Here is a 17,834-nt window from a genome sequence, read left to right on the forward strand (position 1 = left end):
TGTAGAAGTTGGGAAATCCGCGCGCTTCTGTTGCGCTGAGGTGCGGACGGCTTTCATAGTGTTCATGCGGGCGTGGACTTTTGTATCAAAATATTTATTCGTCAACTACGATGCTCTGTCGAGTATTGTGACTGCGGTTTCTGAGGCGCGTGCGGTGAGTGGGGCGAAGAGGGAATGGGAGTGGGAATGGAGGAGTGGCCAGACACGTCTTCAAGTCCATTGCTACGACGTTCAATTTTGTTTTCATCCTTTGATGGGCTCGGTCTGGTGATTTGATCCATAGACAGTATGCCTGAAGGGATCGAGGCTGAAGGGCATAGCATGCCATGGCAGAGCATTGAAACGATATAACATCATCATTGTGAAGCAAAACGCAGCGGAGCGAGAGAGATACTAAATATGGCCGGCTCTGCATAGCCAAAGGCGATACTCGGTGTTTGTTGGTGGTGATAGATGGATGCCCAGCATTGTGAGGTTAATTACCTAGAAGAGCGAGAGAGCATGTGTTATGATTACAATACCTGCGATAGATGTAATCTAATGAAATCAACGAAGACGTTAACTTTACTACAAGCACAGCTGTGCCTCGTTGATCTAGGAATGGAGGGCCGTATGTACAGGAGCAGCAACCTTGCCAGGCCGAGTGTTCTGTCCTGTACCAGCGTTCACCGGTATTCTTGGTGGGTTTCGGGCGATGGATGATGGCAGACGACCGGCACCCTGCGTGTGGGAGTTATTGCGGCAGCAGTTGCTGCTACGAGGAGGTGAATGCAGTAGGTTGGCGGGATTAGGTGGGTTTTGCAGTGGCTGGGGCGCTGGCATGCGCTGCAGGCGACGCAGGGCAGCGATGGCAGAAGAAAGCCAAGCGGAAACGCGGACTTGGAGAGCTGTTGCAGCTGCTGTCAAGCAAGCTGTACTCATGGGTAGGTGTAGTCCAGCCGCAGGTTGTAGTCAACTATTGTACTGTAACTAGCTGTGGTGTGGGTTGCAGTAGTGGGCGGACACCAACACTCAGTGGTGGCTGTTATTGTGTGCGAGGAACGAATGATAACGAGGACAGATGGTTGGTTTTGGGAGGAGAGCGGATCTGAGGAGGGGTGAGTGCCGTGCGACAGCTATAGTTTACCTGTTCTATTGTTCTGTTATGCGCAGAGTATTGCATGTTGTTACGTTCAGATTCATGATCATAATCACGATGCGGAGTTGTAGCAACTGTTGTTGGAGACACAAGGAGTTGCACGACAGATGCTGTTGCCGTAGTGATTGTGATCCTTTTGGGTTCTTTGGGGGTGCACAACGTGTTGATAAGATTTTCGCGATACCAGACTACCCACTTGTAGATTGAAAAGTTGCGAGGGAGATGGTTAAGAGAGAGAACAGGGAAGTGAAATGCCCGATGACGATGGCGATGACGATGACGGGAGTTTGCAGCGGGTGGAGTAGTGGAGTAAAGATAGATGGACAGAACAGATACTACGTCGCAGTACGAAGAGGATCGTCGGACCGGGGAGATGAGACGCGACGAGAGAGATGTTGCGACAGACCAGGGTTGTGACTGGGTTGCGGAGTAGAAGTTACGGAGTAGAAGAATTCAAGCAGGATGGATATCGGATAATACATTGTCCAGAGGCATAATGTGGTCTCAGTTAGACGATTGAAGTTCTATCTTGCATCACCAGCAACCTGTATCCTGTATCCTGTATCCTGTTTCTGTAGTTATCCAGATAGAATAGAGATGATGGGTAAATTGAAGATGATGGCGATAGTTGGATGGCCTTTTTCCTGCTTCCTAGGATTCCCATGTTGGTTGTTCACTGGGTGAGGACAGATCGGGACTAGCTGATATTGGATTGGTATACCCCCCGGCCATGGATGGGAGTGGATCGCACGTGCTGGGGCGGTTTCAAAACGCCGGACCAATCACAAGAGGTCTTGGCTGATGAGCTTTAATCCGAATCCTATTCTCACCCACCCCCCTTAGTCGTCCTTTTTGCCATCAGATCAGTCTCGTCATCTGTTGTCTTTGCTCTCTTCTATGAATTGTCTCTTTGTCAGTAGTAGAAGCAAAGGAGTAGCCAACAGTGCGAATAGAATTAACGAATGAATCGGTGAATCGAATCGAGTACATACGAGACGAGACAAGAGAGACCCGAGTACGCCTTGGCTGCCTAGATGTCTAGCCCTGTCTGTGGTCTATGGAACCAATCCCAATCCGTCCAACCTCATCTCCCCCACTGGTCCACCGTCGTCCCATCATCCCATCTTCAGTTATCACCAATTACTGTGTAGTCTCCATGTCCGGAAACAGTTCCCTTGTCTTTGGAACATATCCCCTACAAAAACCATTGCTATCCTCCATCCAACAATGTGCGCATCATATCATCATCAGAGATAGATCATGAATGTTCAGGGCGATGGCTGCAGACATAAGGAAGACAGGATATATTGATCTCAACAGTTTTCCAATTGTGGGAGGTCAGCCAATGACCTGGCGTGCAGCCCACGTCCACCCGCATTTTGAGGTGGTAATAATAGATCGTGGCAGTAATCTTCATTGCAGTAACCTGTTCGCATATGGGATTAACCAGCATTATCCAGCAACTACCTACGGTACATTAACATATCGCACACGAACTATAACAATCTCCCTCCCCCGTGCTCTGCACTACGAGCAACAAGCAAACGTAAGACCTACCTGTTACACGATCTACAAGTTTCAACCCGTCAAATTGTAAGAGGTGTAACTACCAAGCTTGAATTATTAACAGAAAATAAGAAAAAAAAAAAGGTGGAGGGAGAGAAGCTTACGTAGACCTCGTCTGGGCTAGACGTGATTAGGACGGGATGGAGGGATTGGCAAAGACGGAAAAGGGTGGGTGCCTGTCCAGTTAGGCCATCCACTCCAGTAACAGTAACTCCCTCCACTCCCTCCACTCCCTCCACCGACTCCACCAAGCCTCGACCAAGAAAGAGGAGAAGGTGAAGGGGACGGGGGGACGGGGGGACTCTTCGGCTTATTATCCCGTAGTAAACTATGTAACTATTGTCTACTGTGCCGTGTAGGTAAGATACTGTTACTGTGTAGGAGAAGGAAAAGGAGGATCAAAAAGAGGCAGAGGCATAACAGGGGGACGCTACTGCTACCGTAGACTGAACAGTTACGCTACGCCGCCCGCCGCCCGCCCCATCCACCCATCCACCCACACTCTTGCAGCTTGCTCAGCCTCACAGCCTTCTCGATTTAGTACTCTATACTCTATACTCCCCCTACGGAGTACACAGCTTTGTATTTTACACAACTGTCCAGCAGTCCAGTCATGAGCAAAGTCAGTCAATCAATCGACCAATTTGTTGCTCACTTTTAAATAGTAGTCGATTGTGTAGATACTGAGTCATGAACTGACTAACTGTCTTGAGGGGAGGATTCATAGATGGTAGTAGGTACCTAGGTAGGGTAGGTACTTGGTGCTTGAGCTATGGTATTATTGAATTAGATTACGGTATTGATGGCGGGTAGCCCCTTCCTTCCTTCGTCTCCTTCGTCCCCCCCTGCTGCTAAACCGCCCAGGTATTAGAATCCGGTATGCTCTCTCCTGCGCCGCGTCGCCTCCGCCCTCCTTCTACTCTCTAACTCTACTGAGTCCACTCTCCTCTGCCTCTCCCAGACTCTACACCTCCCCCCATAGTAATAATTGTATACACTTGTCTGTATACCTACACATTCGCTCCTTCCATCCTTCTCAATCCTTCCTTCCTAATCCTCTACAATCTACCTAATCCACCTAATCTCTCTTCTCCAGTTCTTCTTCTTCTCCTTCTCCTTCTTCTCTTCCACACACTCTCTCTTCTTTCCCCTCCAACCTTGGACATCAACATCCTCGTCGTGGTCGTCGTGGTCGTCGTTGTCGTCTTCGCCTTCGCCTTCGCCTCCGTCGTCAACAATACCTCACGCACCTCCTCACGCATTCACGCCCTCCTTTACGCTCGCTCAGGGGTCTCACCATCGACCTAGATCCTTCTCACCTACTACCACCACCTATCCTCCTCCGAATTAGGTGTCTCCGCACACGCTGTTCCTTTGATGCCCTTCCGAGTACCATACAAACTGGCCTCATAGTACCTCGCGCTACCCCGAAGACGGCCACTTCTACCACCCATCATGGCTCCCGCCAAAGCTTATATGTATACGAGCCGACCGGCCTTCACCATCAATGCCAATCGTCCCTTCTCGTCCGTGACTTCCTTCAAGTCACTCCCTTTCTCCATTTCTATCCCTTCAGCCTATTCTTCCTCGTCGACGGACAAGTCGGACAAGCCCACCGGTACCAGGCCAGGTCGCTCGTACAGTACCGCCTACATGCACACCGAGATCCCCAGCCCGCCTCACTGGCTCAGCAGCCTGAGGTCCTTCTTGCGACTCCTCATCATCGTCCTCAGCGGCTCCGTCACCGGCATGCTTGTCCACACCATGCAGATCTACCGCGGCAACATCTCTCTCGACCTGCGCAAAGGAGAATTGCCCATGACCTGGCCTGCGAGGACCAATCTCGCACCGACCCTCGTTCTCTTCTTCATCGCCGCAGCCAACTTCATCGCGTCCGTCGCCATTCTTTCCCTTTCCTTCAAACGCTCCTTCCGCCGACCAATTCGCTCGCGCGACGCCTATCGCATCATTGCCGGAAGCTTTGGTGTCATCCTCTGGGCAACCGCCCTCGTTGTTTTCACACTCCTCGACAAGGCCAGCAAAGCTAGCTTAGGTCATTACGCGTGTAGCAACCGGAACATCATGAGCAATGGCAGGTTCCAGTACCGCGCCGTGTGCTCCGAACAGGTACGATGTACCCCTCTATTTCGCATCTTGCAAGTACGCGTCAAGGAAACAAAAACTAACAGTACAACAGGGCATGGCATTCTACCTCGCAGCAGGCGCAGCCTCCGCCGAAATCGTCACTCTCCTTACTCTCGCAATCAGCGCAATACAAGCCCACAAAAACAAACCAAACCTCCCGATAATCAACTTCAACGAGAAATTACCGATAGGGCCAAAAGAAGAATGCCCTTGATTCTTCGTTCCTCACTGGAGTCACATTTCTTTCTTTCGCTGTTCGCTGCATGATTACTATAACTTGACGGCTTTTTGCATGATACCCTGGGTTGTTTTCTTTTCGATTTCCTTTTCTGTTGGATCTGGCCAAATGGTGGCCCAAAAATCGGCGTTTTCTTCCAGCTATCAATCCCCTGCCTCTCGGGCATGTTGACACGTTATGGCTGTTTCCTATGTCTCGTTTCCCTTTGTTTTCGAGTTGTCTTCTTTCGCATCTATCGCATTTCCGTGGAGTTGCATAGTCACTTTCGGTCACGGGCCATGATACCTTTTTTATAGACAGACTGGAGGCGGTCGAGCGCAAGAGCGCAAATGCTCAGTCGGGTCACATACGCATTCTATATGCAACCATCAAACCATCTACCAATCGCTGGTTCTGCGAAAGCAGCATAACACAACCGCGAACAAAAAATTCAAAACAACAGGAATAAACTGGCAAAACTCAAGTCATATACCTTCTTCTTCTACTTCATCTACATGTATTTTCACTACATTCCTCCTTACATCACTTGTAATACATAATACCAAACGTTTTGCCAGCAATATTGGATATCAACCTCTCTTCGGGTGCCTCGTTGCCTGATCTGTCAGGATCTCTGATCTATCTGTTTGTATCCTGTACATTTGTGCAACAAATTGCCCGCCTAATTGCTTATTTTACGGGGACAGCATCCATCACGTAACCTTATCAGTAGGAGAGGGTGTATGTTTGCCCCAGGCCTCGATGTCAGCCCCTGTCTCGTCCTGCTCGCTGATTGGCACCTCCCAGTCTCCGCCTCAACTCCGCCGCATCCAGATGTATCTTCAACAACCAACATAGCATGCCTCAGGTCCGAACACCTGGCCCCGTCAGCTCCTAACCAATCGTCACCAAAAACAGAACTGTCCGAATCTTGACGCCTTCCCCCTCCTCGCCAAGAATCTGGCCCCTCGTCCGATATTTCAGCTTACCGTTTCGAAACTATCAATCGAACAGCGAGCGCTTGCATGTCCTGACATTGGTTGGCCACATCTCCTCCGAGAGGAGGCTTAGAGATAGCCTTTTCGATGGTATTATATGTCGGCGGAAGGATCGAATTCGCGTGGTTAACATGGGTGGTGTTGGCCCGACGAGCGGTATGCTGTGTTACGATTAACATGCATACATACGTTGTTTCGATGGGTGAAGTTGCTCGATTGAAGTGATAGGGCTGAAACCGTAAGCATGGAGAATGTCGATGTAGAGTAGGCTAAGGGGTTGTTAAATTCGATAAAGATGATGGTCGGGTGTACGATATCATCGTGTCGTGTCAATTAATCAATCGATGTGTACATCCATGCCAAAAACCTTCGCTAGATAAGATATCAGGATTTCCTACCTGATCAGATCAAGATGGAGTTTCAATCGCGATCAGGCTCAGGGTAGAAATGAACAGAAAAACAGTAGACTTCGTTGAGAGAGGCCCCGTGACGAGGAAAGAGCAATAAAATAAAATAAAATGTCTTAAATCCTCGATGGTAAGAAAATTGGGTGGGATAGATGATACCTAGGTATGTATGAGTAGATAAATGTAAAATTATTCTCAAGGGTTCAAAAAATGTACACATGCAAATTTTCTTTCGATGTTACGATTCTTCACATCCCCAGCTCATGATATACATAAATGGATAAATGTAGTTATGTATGTACGTATATATATTTGTCTGTGTGGAAGGTCCGCCTGCACGAGCAAGGCAAACACGAACAGCCCTGGTTGGTGATCGGAAGTTCGAGAAACTGCGCAGAAATGAGGGAAAAAAAAAAAGAAAAGAAAATAGATGTTGAAACACCTCTTATCATCAACATCACTCACATCACGTCGAGTTATCGAAACCGCGCTTGAGAACATAGTAAATGGGGATATATAACTGTGGTACACTTCTTTTTTCAAGGCACGATAAATGATGGATGTCACTTCCTTTCTTTTCCGTTTCCCCTCTTCCTTTTTCCTTTTCCTCTCTCGTGCAAAAGATCCCAGGGTGTGAGAAGGTCTTTCTTTCTTTCTTATGTTAAATGGTAATTAACTCCACTGCCTTTCTCTCATCGGTCGTTCATCCACCCAACCTAAGACCGCGGAACGTCGACGGCTTGGCTGTCGAGCCCGATTTCTTCGCCTTGTCCTTCTCCTTGTCCTCCTTGACCTTCTTGCCGATGTTTTGCGCGCCGCCTGTGATGTCAACACGTCAGTTTACTATCTTTATTGTGTAGGAACAACATGCCATGAAAAGCCATGATATGTCATGAACAGGGAGGGAGGGGGATGAAAAAGGGAAGAATTAGATTAGACTTACCACGACCGTAGACCCTGACCTCCGACTTGGGAACCACCTTGTCCTTCTTGCTGTCACCCTTGCTGCTGTTCGTGTCGAGCGAGAAGGTGCTCTTGCCGCTGGAATTAGCCTCTGGGGGCGCGGACGCCGGCGCGGCTTGCAGGTGCGCGTTGAGGCTCGCGTCGTATGCGGCCGAGAAGTCGTGGCCGAGCCCCACGGTCGGCACGGTGTCCCTGACCATAATCCGGGGGTAGTGGTGGTTCGAGCTAGTGCTGGTAGGTAGGGACTCCATGCGTACGGGGCGGGGCGGCGACGCGGGCGTCGTGGGGCTGGGCATCGAGGTCGGGGAGTGGTAGTCTGGGTAGTAGTCGTAGTCCTCTGGGACGATGGGGGATTCTTCGGTCGTGGAGAGGGGTGGGTATTTGGAAGTGTAGATGCTGGATTGGCGGAGGCTGAAGTTGCGGCTCAGGCCGAGGCCTTGGACTTGGGATTCTGGTGATTCGGGGTGGGAGAGTTGTCGTTCGGCGTGGACGCGGCCGAGCTCGGCTTGTCGCTCGGCTTCTAGGTCGTGATATTTCATTTCTAGGTCGGTGTAGCGGTCCAGGAGGCGGTAGTGTGTGTTCTTCATCTGTTGGAGCTTCGCGTTGTTGGCTGCCATGGTGGAGTCAAGCATTTGCTGGACGGAGGGCGGGAGTTGGCCGGATTTCGAGGTTGTTTTCTCGGCTGCCTGGAGACGTTTTTCCAAGTCGCCGATGTGTCTCTCGTACGCTTTGAACGAACGTTCCCGCTCTAGCTCCCTACTGTTTAGACGTAAGTTGGCGACCTCGAGATCATTCCGCAGCTGGTTCCGCTCGCGCATCAATGCGGCCAAGTCCTTCGTCTGACCCTCGTAGGAGATGACTTTCTCCTGCACAACCTCGAGCTGATGCCTGAGATTGCCATAGTCTTCTAGTTCGGCCTCGAGAGCACGCGCGCGCTGCTGGGCCTGTAGTCGTTCTGCCTCGGCCTTCTCAATCATCTTCTTCAAATGTTCGCAGTCTTGTTGCGACTTTGTGAGCTCGTGGCGAAGGTTTCCCTCGTCTGACTGCCACGCCTTTTGCTCGTCCCGGTACGATCTGACTTTTGCGCTCAGTTCGCCCTCCCACTTCTTCGATTGGCTCCGGCTCGTGAGGGTCTCCTTCTTAAGCTGCGCATACAGCTCATTCGCCTTTGCGAGCCGGGCCTTTAGGGTGCGGTTGGTGTTGATGAGGTTCTGTGTCTCTGCCTCGGCTGTCGCCTCTTTGATATGCTTTCTCTGCAATTGCCCGATGTGGACCAAATGCTGCTGCTTGAGGTACCGCTCGAAGTTTAGGTCGTTGCGCAGGAGCATAATCTCCCGTTGCAGGGACGCCATACTTTGGTTCTGGTATTCGGAATGCGTGGGTGAGACGGACCCAGACCCGAGCACGTGAGCTAGCGCTCCAATTCGAGGGGGAGAAGACCCGAGATGGTGGGGAGGAAGCAGACTGGTACCGAGGAAGTCTTGCTTCTCCTTTACTGGCGGAAGTGTCGGTGAGTCCATGATGTCCGCACCTTTAAGCAACGGAGATGCCGACTTTGAAGATTTGACTGATTTCGGCTTCGGCGGCATGTCAGCGTCTTCAGGAGGACCCGTGGCAGACGGGGCGAACATTGTCGATTGGGTGTTCCTCCAACTAACGGCTGCTTCGTTTCCTGTATCTTCGGTGGACGGAACATCCGTGCCTGGCACCGGCGGAGGTACAGGAAGGTCTGGTAGCCTCGTACTGGGAGGTGGACCGGGATCGTCGAGTGTCGTCGAGACAGCGATGCAGAGGTCCATGCATTCGGTGACGATGTCGGCAGGATCACTCTTGAGCCATCGGTTCTCTTTTAGCTCGTCCTCTATGGTAGTAGTGAACATGTTCGGGTGCAGCAGGTGCACTCGTCGATATTGTTCTGTCCTGCTGTGAATAAGATCTTGGTCGAGTTCAAAGTCATCTGCTCCCGGGAAGTCTAGTGATTTGAGATACTTCCTTGCCTTTCGAGTGAAGCTCATGAAGTTCAGAGGGTAGAGGCCATAGAGGAAGGTAAAGTAGTGTAGAAGGATTGTCAATGACCGGCCGGAGTGACCTTCGGCGTGCGTTGCTTTCTCCCACGATTGGTCTATTTCCTCTTCATCCGAGTACTCGTCTTCCGTCATCTCTCCATCATGTTCCTTGTTTTCTGCGTTCAGTGGTACGTCGTACTTGTCCCAGCAGATAAGTCTGCTGTAGACGAGGAATAATTTGGCGAGATGATGGTCAGTAGGTAGCGATCCCGCTATGTGGGGAAGAAACATGATCAATGTCATCAGCGCCATCTCAATGACAGTTTCGGATGTATCGATAAGCAGACATTTTTCAAGATGTTGGATGAGGGGTGTTTCCAGAACCAAGTAGAGGTGGGGTGGCTGCAGTCGGACGAAGGCACTGAGAAGGTTCAAGGCCTGGATACGATACTGCCGTTGCACAAAGAGACGGTCCACGACAAGAAGAAGTTCTTTCGGCTTGCTCCGGCCATATGCTACCAGGATTGTCTCGAGTTCATGGGAAATAAGGTCGTCTTCCAGAGATATTGTTTCTTCCGGTGACGATGGTAGTTTCGTTCTCGAGAGATATGCATCAATGAGCCTTTTGAGAAAGTGTCCCGACAGCCGCGAATGTGCCCCATCTTTATCCTCGTCCGCATCATAGATCAGAATATGTTGGATGATCTGCCGCACGTCGTCAATCTCCCTCCTCTTATGCGCTGCATTGTCTATCGTCGGCTGCAATACCAATCGCCACCAGTCCTCCAGTCGAGTCTCCCCGGTCAGAGCCGGTCGCACAAGTCGTAGCACACTGAGGAAGGATCCCAGTTTATCCGGGTTTGGAGCAACATGCTTTGTGTATATCGGGAGGAGATCGTCATGGAAGCGCTGGGAATCGTGGTCTTCGATTTCACTGTATTTTTCTAGGAAGGTCTCGATAGCCTCTATGATCTCGTCGGGCAAGGGATATGGGGCGGTGGGTGCGGAGAAGGTGGAATTCAGGACCTTGATGGTCTCGCGCATGGATCTATGAGGAATGATGTTAGAGGAAGCTATATCCAGCCAACATGCGGTAGGAAAGGAGCGAAATCAAGAATGAGCTTTGCGCCTACCCTGAAGCCATTTCATATGTAGCTGTCGCGTGCACTGGGAAACGCAGGAAGTGGTTGTAGTCATGGAGGCCTTCCGCAGGCCCAGTCGCAATGGAACAGTCAAGGGAAGGAAGGGATTGGGTTTTTGACGCAGGCGACCAAGAAGCGGTCCGAGGTTATCAGTATTCAGTGTTCACGGCGTGATGTGGGCGACTGGAGGCGAGGTGCCACTCCTCTCTTGTCGAAGGCGTGTGATATGTAGCGTATTGTGTGTAGTTCCAATCTTTTGACAGCAGCGGAAGAGCGTGGGGTGAGTCGGCCGGCGGTGGAGAGTTCACAAGCTATGACGGCAGTTGGACCATGACTTGGTACTTGGGTATTTCTTCTCTCTGCTCGCCCAGACACGGCGCCCAAAAGCAATAGCAGCAAAAAAATAAATAAAGGAGATATCGGTATTGGCGGAACTCTTCGCACGATGCTAGTTACAATGCAATGGACATGGACATGGATATGGGTGAGGATCAGTTTTTCCAAGACCGGAGTAGATGCCAGGGTGGGCGTCGGTCGATAGGATGGGACAGGCGGCGAGGGTACTTTACAGTTTACACCACTGACATGGGGTGGGTAACCTATCAATGGAGATAGCAGGAGTTTTGGTCGGATTACTTGCCAGGAGTGGAGTGGAATGATATCTTGTTCACAATCTTCATCATCTTCATCATATTTTAGTCTGTTTTCTCGAAGTTATCAGTTGTGTTTGAAGCGGGACGAACGTTTCTCCCACCCGATTGGGCTTAACCTCTGACCTCGAATCTCAACCTTGAGCCACTTACTCTCCCTCAATTCCCCCAAACGGCCGGACACTCTGCGGTCTTGTTGCTTTTTACTACTCCTCTGTCCGGCCTCTTACATGCTCCTGTCTCCCATTTGCGCCGTCCGCGCCCTATCTCTACCCGTTACTCGAATATAATGTTAATCCGGGCCCGTGCGTGCTCGCCTAGACTGGAGTGGGAGCATCTATCGCATCCCTCGACGTCGACATCCATGCCATGCAATGCACAATCAAACGGTTATCCTTACCATTGGGACTGTACACAGTACGGAGTACTGCACTGCTGCATTCATCCTTTACGAGGAAGACTACGAACAGATTCGATTGGCACAGGGCTCTCACGGGCTCACACGTTGTCGCAGCTGCCAATCGCATCCAAGTCTCCGAGCAAGTCCAGTGGGACGGCATGCTGACAGCCTTATTATCCTCTCCGGCTTCCCCCTGGGCGCATAAGCACTGCAGTAGTCGGTATACACACCTACGTCGTGTGTGGTCGTATGGACTAGGTATGGAGTATGGAAACTCTCCCAATTGATGGTCCCTGGTCTGGCCGGCCTCGCGTGGGTGGATGCTTGACGAACGCCATCGCGAGGGGGGGGAAGGGGGGACCCGGGCCCTGACAACCTCCCCACGCTCAACTTCCATTTACGCCGCCAACTGTCCATCCACTGGAACCCCCATGATTCACCCAAGGCGGGGAACAGCTTTCATAACGGTGACCAGGAACAGGAGTTGCTCTCATGCATTCATCAAAGGTTGCAGTGTGCTCTGTACAGCCGACTACAGTATGGGCCGATTGTTTCGAAACCGTTGCAACACAGTGTTCCTTCACATGCTCCATTGGCTTGGCCTATACCTTTGTGCATGTCTCCAGGGGTTGACCTCTGGACGACGGTTTCTGGGACCAGTGAGCTTCTCGAGGAGTCAATGCCCGATGGTATTGCTTTGTCGGATTCCCGAGTTTCCCTTCTGACTTTCTCTATGCACCTCGTTCCCCATTCAGCATGTGAGCTGTGCCTCATAGAAGTATCCAGGAGCTCATTCGGTCATATCCAACTGTGTACCACCGCACGAATGCAGTCTGACGTTCCAAAAAGGCAACTTCTATCCAAAGACAGTCCGTGACATATCCTTCCTCTTGTGGCCAAAGACTTGACATGATTCAATTTTGCAATGTGTAGATCCGTTATCAGCTCGTGTTGCTGGTACGTATATACGCATTTTTGGAACTCATCCATAGTACTCCGTATGCAGTATATGTACCACTGCATTTGTCTCACATATGACCACCGGAGAACGAGAATAGGCTTCAGTGTCCGACTTGTCGCTTTTTCGATAAGCTGTAGAACTCCACCTAGTCTACTCACATGATACTATTCTTGTACTAATACTACCAACATGACAGTTGCAATCCATATACTGCAGACACGGACAGCGGAAATGAGGGCAGGATATTGATGTCCTCGGAAAGAGGGCACCACGATCTGATTTCTTCTCAAATGTGTCGATGTTGTTGACACGGCGGTTGATGCCCGCAGAATCGCATAGCACCTTCAAATCTCCGGAAAACTAACTGGTCTCGGGCATTAATTGAATTCATTCCCAAGACATCTCCATCTGTAATTCACATGGCGTAGGCGGGAATGTCTCACTATCCTCGGGCTATGCCTGTACTCCATCTTTCGTCTTCAATCATCCTTTGCCAGTTCAGCGGAAGACTATTCGTAACAACAGATCGTTGATGGCGGTATCGATGTCACTACTCGTAGCATTCTATCTCTCTATATAGTACTACATGTAATTTACAAGACTACTGCCCCTACAGTAAAGTCCTCACCCCACCTAGCCTCTGAGTTCCATTAAATCCTCGAAGTATCCTACCTGCAGACCTATTCATACACCACTCCGCTACTTCTATATTTAGAGACTCTTCTGACCAACGAGAAACCACCTGTACAATAACATACCCCTTTGCTAGATTCTAACGCTTAAAAATCCTGAAAACTATATTGTACACCCCAAGAGTGATCGCAGACAAAGAAATAGACCGAACAAAACGCTGCGTTAGACCTTTGTTCAATTATCTATTTGGCTACGACATGAGTTGGAAGTATCACAAATTTGCAAATCCTGTGTTCTGATGCCGATCTATTGCGACTTGTGCTTAGAATCACAAGATTCTCCATCGAGGAGGATGTTGTTTTGATGGAAGACTTAAGTTACATGTGTTAGGTAGTCATTTTAATTTGACAATGTGTAGTTTGATTCGATTGGATCAGTATACTGTGTACATGGTCTGGAAACTTCAAGCTCCAAGTACTGCTTTCTGGAGTAGAAACACGCACAATTAAGACAGCAATTAGGTTTCATGGTGAAGTACCGATTGTACTCGGACCGATGCCTCGATACGAAGGATCCATCAGCGATTCCTCAAGCCTGCTATACTCCTCATCCAGCTCCTCTTTCACTTCACACTTCTTCGTCGTCTCGAAGTCAATCATCAGCACGCCCTCGTTTCCCACCAGAAAATTATGCTTATTGATATCCCCATGTTTAAAGCCCAGTCCATGCAGTTTTACCAGAATACGTTGACAGCCAGCTAGGTCTTCTTTCCCCGCAGCGGTGCGTGAACCCTCCACGGAGTCTATCAAAAAGCCGATTGTCCTGCCCGCCTCGGTGACATGTCCCAGGAAAATTGGGACCAATGCCGGAACCATCGATATGTTGGTAAGCCGTAGTCTCAAGCTCTATCTGCGGTATTTTCCAGGGGAACTCTGCAAACTTGACAACCACAGGATGGGAAAATCGGGGGTGGGTGACCTTGTCAATGTTCTGATGAAAGCGCTCGAGCTTGACGAGTTCCAAGTGGCCGACTTTTACTGGGTGCCAGTTGTTTTCCACGCCGGGGAGGATGGCGGTGGTGGCTCTGGCGAATTCAAGTTCACCAGTGATGTCGTTCTTGGTTACATGGCCTTCGTTCCAATCGCCGGGCGGGAATTGTGGTAACAGGGGAATGAGGATCGGTGCAAATGTCCGATCATCTTTTGGAAAGATTCCTGGTGCTGTTGTAACGTACTTTACGTCCTTGCCATCGACGAGGAAGCGGTACTCGCTGTCTTCGACATCGCCCCAATCGGCGGAGACTGCAAGCAGTTGCACATTGCTGTTTCGTTCAGCCATGTCTGGGTCAGATATGGAGCCTGAGATGTGCAACGAAGCTTAGCAGGGTGGATCAGATCAATGGCTTTCCCAATGACCGAGTCGATTGTTGCAACGTTGGAGTTGTATGAAATATAGATTGGCAAGCGGGAGCGTAGAATCTTGCACCCAAAATGAGCCCCGGCGCTTAAAGTGCCTCGGTATGGTCGATCCCGACAGGATTGTTGAAACAAAAAGAGCAGCAATAGGCGAACATTTATCGAGGCTGCTGTCCGAGATTGCCTTATATCTAACCAAGATGATGTTGCTCGCACCTGCTAGAGAAGACAAATCGTCCAGTAGTTAAGTGAGATACACTGTGTTGTGTTCAAGCTGAGTAATTTCGTCACGGGGCAATTCGCACTGTCTATTGCCGCCTGAACCTAGGAAAGTCTCTGTGTAAGAGTAGATTTCGCTCAATTATTTTTTGTCTGCTAGGTCTTTGTTTGTTTGGGTGTCAATGGTGTCTACTGTTGAGATGCCCGGGGATGTCAAGGTCAGTTTAGCGCCCTGTCCACGACTGCACGTCGCACAGGGGGACTAGGCTACCATTTACGTGCCACAGTCACATCGACTTAAAGTTTTATATTTGCTTTCTTCTAACTTTCTGTTCCAACTCTCCATTTTCTACTATCATTTGAAAGTGTCGAAAAGTAGAATCCTCCTCCAAAACCACCTCGAATTTCTCCAAACTAAGGTTCCTTACACCACATAAGCGCGGAACAGCCATGAGTGGGGCTGCACCACCAAAGGTAATACTCTTCGGAGATTCCCTAACAGAATGGTCATTTGACGGTATGCAAACCCCATATAGAATAACAACAAGTTGCCCAAAATCATTCTTTTCGGGGCTTCGCTCACACAATGGGCATTCGAAGAGGACAACCGTGGATTCGGATGGGTGCTCACGCAAAAGTACCACGACAAGGCTGAGGTCTTGAACGAAGGTATGTTTATCTAGTCGGCAATATGATTGCCCCTTCTCAGAATACCTTGATCGAGAGACTAATAAATGAACCTAGGTGAAGCTGGGTAAACACAAATCTTCCCGACTTTGTTTGTGTCCTGGGACCGTTTCCTAACAAAACAAGCTACACATCCACGATGCTGATCCCCAACTTCAAGCGCATCATTGAGCGCTCTGTAGAGCCATCCGCACCACGCACGTTGCTGTTCACCATCTTCGTCGGCGCAAACGACGCAGCCATTCTCCCATCAGGACCCTATGTGCCCCTCAAAAGATACGAAGAGAACATGCGCTACTTCGTGGAGACCATCTTGACCCAAGACAACATGCCGGATACGAAGATCGTGCTGATCACGCCACCGCCAATCAACATCCCCAACCCTCCACAGACCCAGGACATGGAGTGGTACAAGGAGACGATGAAGTGGAAGACGTACATGTCGAAGAAGACGTATGCGGAGAAGATCATGGAGATTGCCAAGGAGTATGGGGATGAGACGGGGAGGGTTGCTGCGGTGAACTTGTGGAAGTTGCTGTGCGATTCGGCGCTGAAGGATCAGGGGATCTTGGGCGATGAGGACGCTTACCATGAGGATAAGTCGCCCGGTTCAGGATTGAAGACGGCGAAGGCGTTCGAGAAAGGGTATTTCACGGATGGATTGCATTTCGACGGTCGGGTACGTATGCACGTTGAAGTATTCTTGGGCTGTGGGTTTGTTGAGTTATATGGTGCTAACGTTGGGTCAGGCATATGATCTCCTGTCAAATGGTCTTCTTGATCTGATCTCAGAGAAATGGCCGGAGCTGGCACCTGACGCCGTAGGAGCCTGATCACGGTGCGTCTATCGAGCGGTATACCTTGAGATTCCCTGGGTGACCCGAATGAGATGAAGAATTGTGAGGGGGTATCTTAGATTTTCTTTCGTCTATAAAAATGTCTATCCACGATTGATCGTGTTTCCTGAGCCCTTGGGGTTATCTTCCTTGAACTCGTCCCATGCACGTGCTTTCATCGTTTCCTCGTCCGCCTTCACGAGGTCATCCTCGTCAGGTTCTGGTCGGATGCCTGATTGCTCACCCCCGCCTTCAATGATTCCACCTCTTCGCTTCTCCTCCTCGAGGTACTCGTCGATGGTCATCGTAGGCAGACTGTGGTCGGGTCTGAACACGCCCTGTTGAAGTCTGGAGCGGTTGTCGAGTAGTGTAAACGGTCTCATAGGCTTTCCATCCCTGCTAAGAATAGGTCCAGTATATCTCAAACCGGGCTTATGACCGTCGAGTCGCTCAGAATAACCGTCACTAACCCTACCATCCTCTCGAGAGTCTTGTGCAGGTCCTTGAGATGGTGGCGGTGCAGGTGGGGCCAGGGAAATAATGTGCAGCTCTTGTCCGATGGATTCCAGAGATTGGAAAGTTTGGAAAACCATGAATGCTAAGTTCGTCAGGTTCAGCTCCCTCACGACTTGCTCGTCACTTTCTGCAAGCTTTGGGTTCTGCTGTAGGTACTGTGTGGATTATATAAGCATTCATTCATTCAGACGGTGGCCAAGCGGACATACCTCTAGCTTTTTCTTCAGTTCTTTTTCCTCGCGGAATCTGGCGATTTTCGCATCTCTTCTAGCGGAAGCATCTTTGGTGCTTGCTGTGGAGAAGGAGTTCCTATCGTCAAGATAAGTTTCGAGAAGTCGGGCGTCGCTTTTGCCAAGAATATCATATGAGTCCAGAAGCTTGAGGAATCGCTCGTAGAGACCCCGTGCCTGGAGTATATTCTCTTTTCTTGAAGCTACATCTCCGGTGATCTTCTGTTTGAGATCGGCTATATGGTAAGATACAGCCATATACCTATATTTTTATTGTGAGACATGGGACTTGATTTGCGCGGGGCTGGTGGGGTACCAGGCGGAAACCCTTGTCCGGACTTACTGTAAATCGGTAGATGAGATGTCATCGAGCGTCTCGTTCGGACTGAAAAGTGAGGCCTGTTCGGAAAGCTGAAGACATTCCTCGTAGGTGGCAATGGTGTTGCGAAGCTTTTCCTGGAAGGATGAACTGTTCGAATCGTAACTGTTGGAGAGATCTTTGCGCGAGTGCTCGGCTTCTAGAAACAGCGCTCGTATGCTCCTGGGCTTTTCTGACATGTTGGAAGAATCGGGATGAGAAGTTGATCGATGGAAAGAGACGAAGATGAAAGGTTGACAAGGGAGATGGATATCCCACGCCTCCGTCCATTACGCTCATGTGAACACGCGTTTAGCGCAAGAATTAGCCGAGAGGTGGCGCATGTA

The 17,834-nt window shown here is 50.0% G+C and overlaps 7 protein-coding genes across 7 annotated transcripts; 2 read left to right on the forward strand and 5 right to left on the reverse strand.

Annotated features, from left to right (window-relative positions):
• Nucleotides 1–8: 8 nt before the first annotated feature.
• BU24DRAFT_419544 (uncharacterized protein) lies at nt 9–528 on the reverse strand (the record flags this gene model as incomplete). The annotated part of the gene is made up of 1 exon (XM_033527243.1): nt 9–528. A coding segment is annotated over exon 1 (233 nt), but the record flags the coding sequence as incomplete, so codon positions are not given.
• Nucleotides 529–4,357: 3,829 nt separating this feature from the next.
• Nucleotides 4,358–5,063, forward strand: BU24DRAFT_342069 (uncharacterized protein; the record flags this gene model as incomplete). The annotated part of the gene is made up of 2 exons (XM_033523301.1): nt 4,358–4,831; nt 4,902–5,063. 2 exons carry the CDS (start codon nt 4,358–4,360, stop codon nt 5,061–5,063), a joined length of 636 nt encoding a protein of 211 aa, XP_033388279.1.
• A 1,906-nt stretch (nt 5,064–6,969) lies between these two features.
• Nucleotides 6,970–11,014, reverse strand: BU24DRAFT_365699 (uncharacterized protein). The gene is made up of 3 exons (XM_033524276.1): nt 10,574–11,014; nt 7,415–10,488; nt 6,970–7,290 (listed from the first exon to the last, which is right to left on the reverse strand). The coding sequence occupies exons 1-3, from the start codon at nt 10,582–10,584 to the stop codon at nt 7,175–7,177; spliced, it is 3,201 nt and encodes a 1,066-aa protein (XP_033388280.1). The 5' UTR covers nt 10,585–11,014; the 3' UTR covers nt 6,970–7,174.
• A 290-nt stretch (nt 11,015–11,304) lies between these two features.
• Nucleotides 11,305–12,138, reverse strand: BU24DRAFT_130011 (uncharacterized protein). The gene has a single exon (XM_033521008.1). The coding sequence runs from the start codon at nt 12,027–12,029 to the stop codon at nt 11,550–11,552; it is 480 nt and encodes a 159-aa protein (XP_033388281.1). The 5' UTR covers nt 12,030–12,138; the 3' UTR covers nt 11,305–11,549.
• A 1,475-nt stretch (nt 12,139–13,613) lies between these two features.
• Nucleotides 13,614–15,060, reverse strand: BU24DRAFT_419550 (uncharacterized protein). Its single transcript, XM_033527244.1, has one exon. The coding sequence runs from the start codon at nt 14,562–14,564 to the stop codon at nt 13,938–13,940; it is 627 nt and encodes a 208-aa protein (XP_033388282.1). The 5' UTR covers nt 14,565–15,060; the 3' UTR covers nt 13,614–13,937.
• Nucleotides 14,938–16,434, forward strand: BU24DRAFT_130032 (SGNH hydrolase). The gene is made up of 5 exons (XM_033521009.1): nt 14,938–15,334; nt 15,397–15,529; nt 15,605–15,614; nt 15,674–16,226; nt 16,297–16,434. The coding sequence occupies exons 1-5, from the start codon at nt 15,311–15,313 to the stop codon at nt 16,378–16,380; spliced, it is 804 nt and encodes a 267-aa protein (XP_033388283.1). The 5' UTR covers nt 14,938–15,310; the 3' UTR covers nt 16,381–16,434.
• On the reverse strand, nt 16,420–17,804 carry BU24DRAFT_419551 (TAP42-like protein). The gene is made up of 3 exons (XM_033527245.1): nt 17,473–17,804; nt 17,109–17,391; nt 16,420–17,054 (listed from the first exon to the last, which is right to left on the reverse strand). Exons 1-3 carry the CDS (start codon nt 17,685–17,687, stop codon nt 16,488–16,490), a joined length of 1,065 nt encoding a protein of 354 aa, XP_033388284.1. The 5' UTR covers nt 17,688–17,804; the 3' UTR covers nt 16,420–16,487.
• Nucleotides 17,805–17,834: the final 30 nt, after the last annotated feature.

This window comes from Aaosphaeria arxii (assembly GCF_010015735.1).
Source record: "Aaosphaeria arxii CBS 175.79 unplaced genomic scaffold BU24scaffold_2, whole genome shotgun sequence".
Classification (NCBI taxonomy): Eukaryota; Fungi; Ascomycota; class Dothideomycetes; order Pleosporales; genus Aaosphaeria; species Aaosphaeria arxii.

Bases quoted from the DNA above. Each gene is read 5' to 3' on its own strand.
- BU24DRAFT_365699 (XM_033524276.1), bottom strand. The intron at 7,291-7,414 runs GTAAGTCTAATC...TTGACATCACAG, and splicing joins GGTCAGGGTCTACGGTCGTG to GCGGCGCGCAAAACATCGGC.
- BU24DRAFT_419551 (XM_033527245.1), bottom strand. From the start codon at position 17,687: ATGTCAGAAAAGCCCAGGAGCATACGAGCGCTGTTTCTAGAAGCCGAG. The intron at 17,392-17,472 runs GTAAGTCCGGAC...ATAAAAATATAG, and splicing joins ATCTCATCTACCGATTTACA to GTATATGGCTGTATCTTACC. The intron at 17,055-17,108 runs GTATGTCCGCTT...TAATCCACACAG, and splicing joins AACTGAAGAAAAAGCTAGAG to TACCTACAGCAGAACCCAAA.
- BU24DRAFT_419550 (XM_033527244.1), bottom strand. From the start codon at position 14,564: ATGGCTGAACGAAACAGCAATGTGCAACTGCTTGCAGTCTCCGCCGAT.
- BU24DRAFT_130011 (XM_033521008.1), bottom strand. From the start codon at position 12,029: ATGGAAGTTGAGCGTGGGGAGGTTGTCAGGGCCCGGGTCCCCCCTTCC.
- BU24DRAFT_130032 (XM_033521009.1), top strand. From the start codon at position 15,311: ATGAGTGGGGCTGCACCACCAAAG. The intron at 15,335-15,396 runs GTAATACTCTTC...AACCCCATATAG, and splicing joins GTGGGGCTGCACCACCAAAG to AATAACAACAAGTTGCCCAA. The intron at 16,227-16,296 runs GTACGTATGCAC...ACGTTGGGTCAG, and splicing joins GATTGCATTTCGACGGTCGG to GCATATGATCTCCTGTCAAA.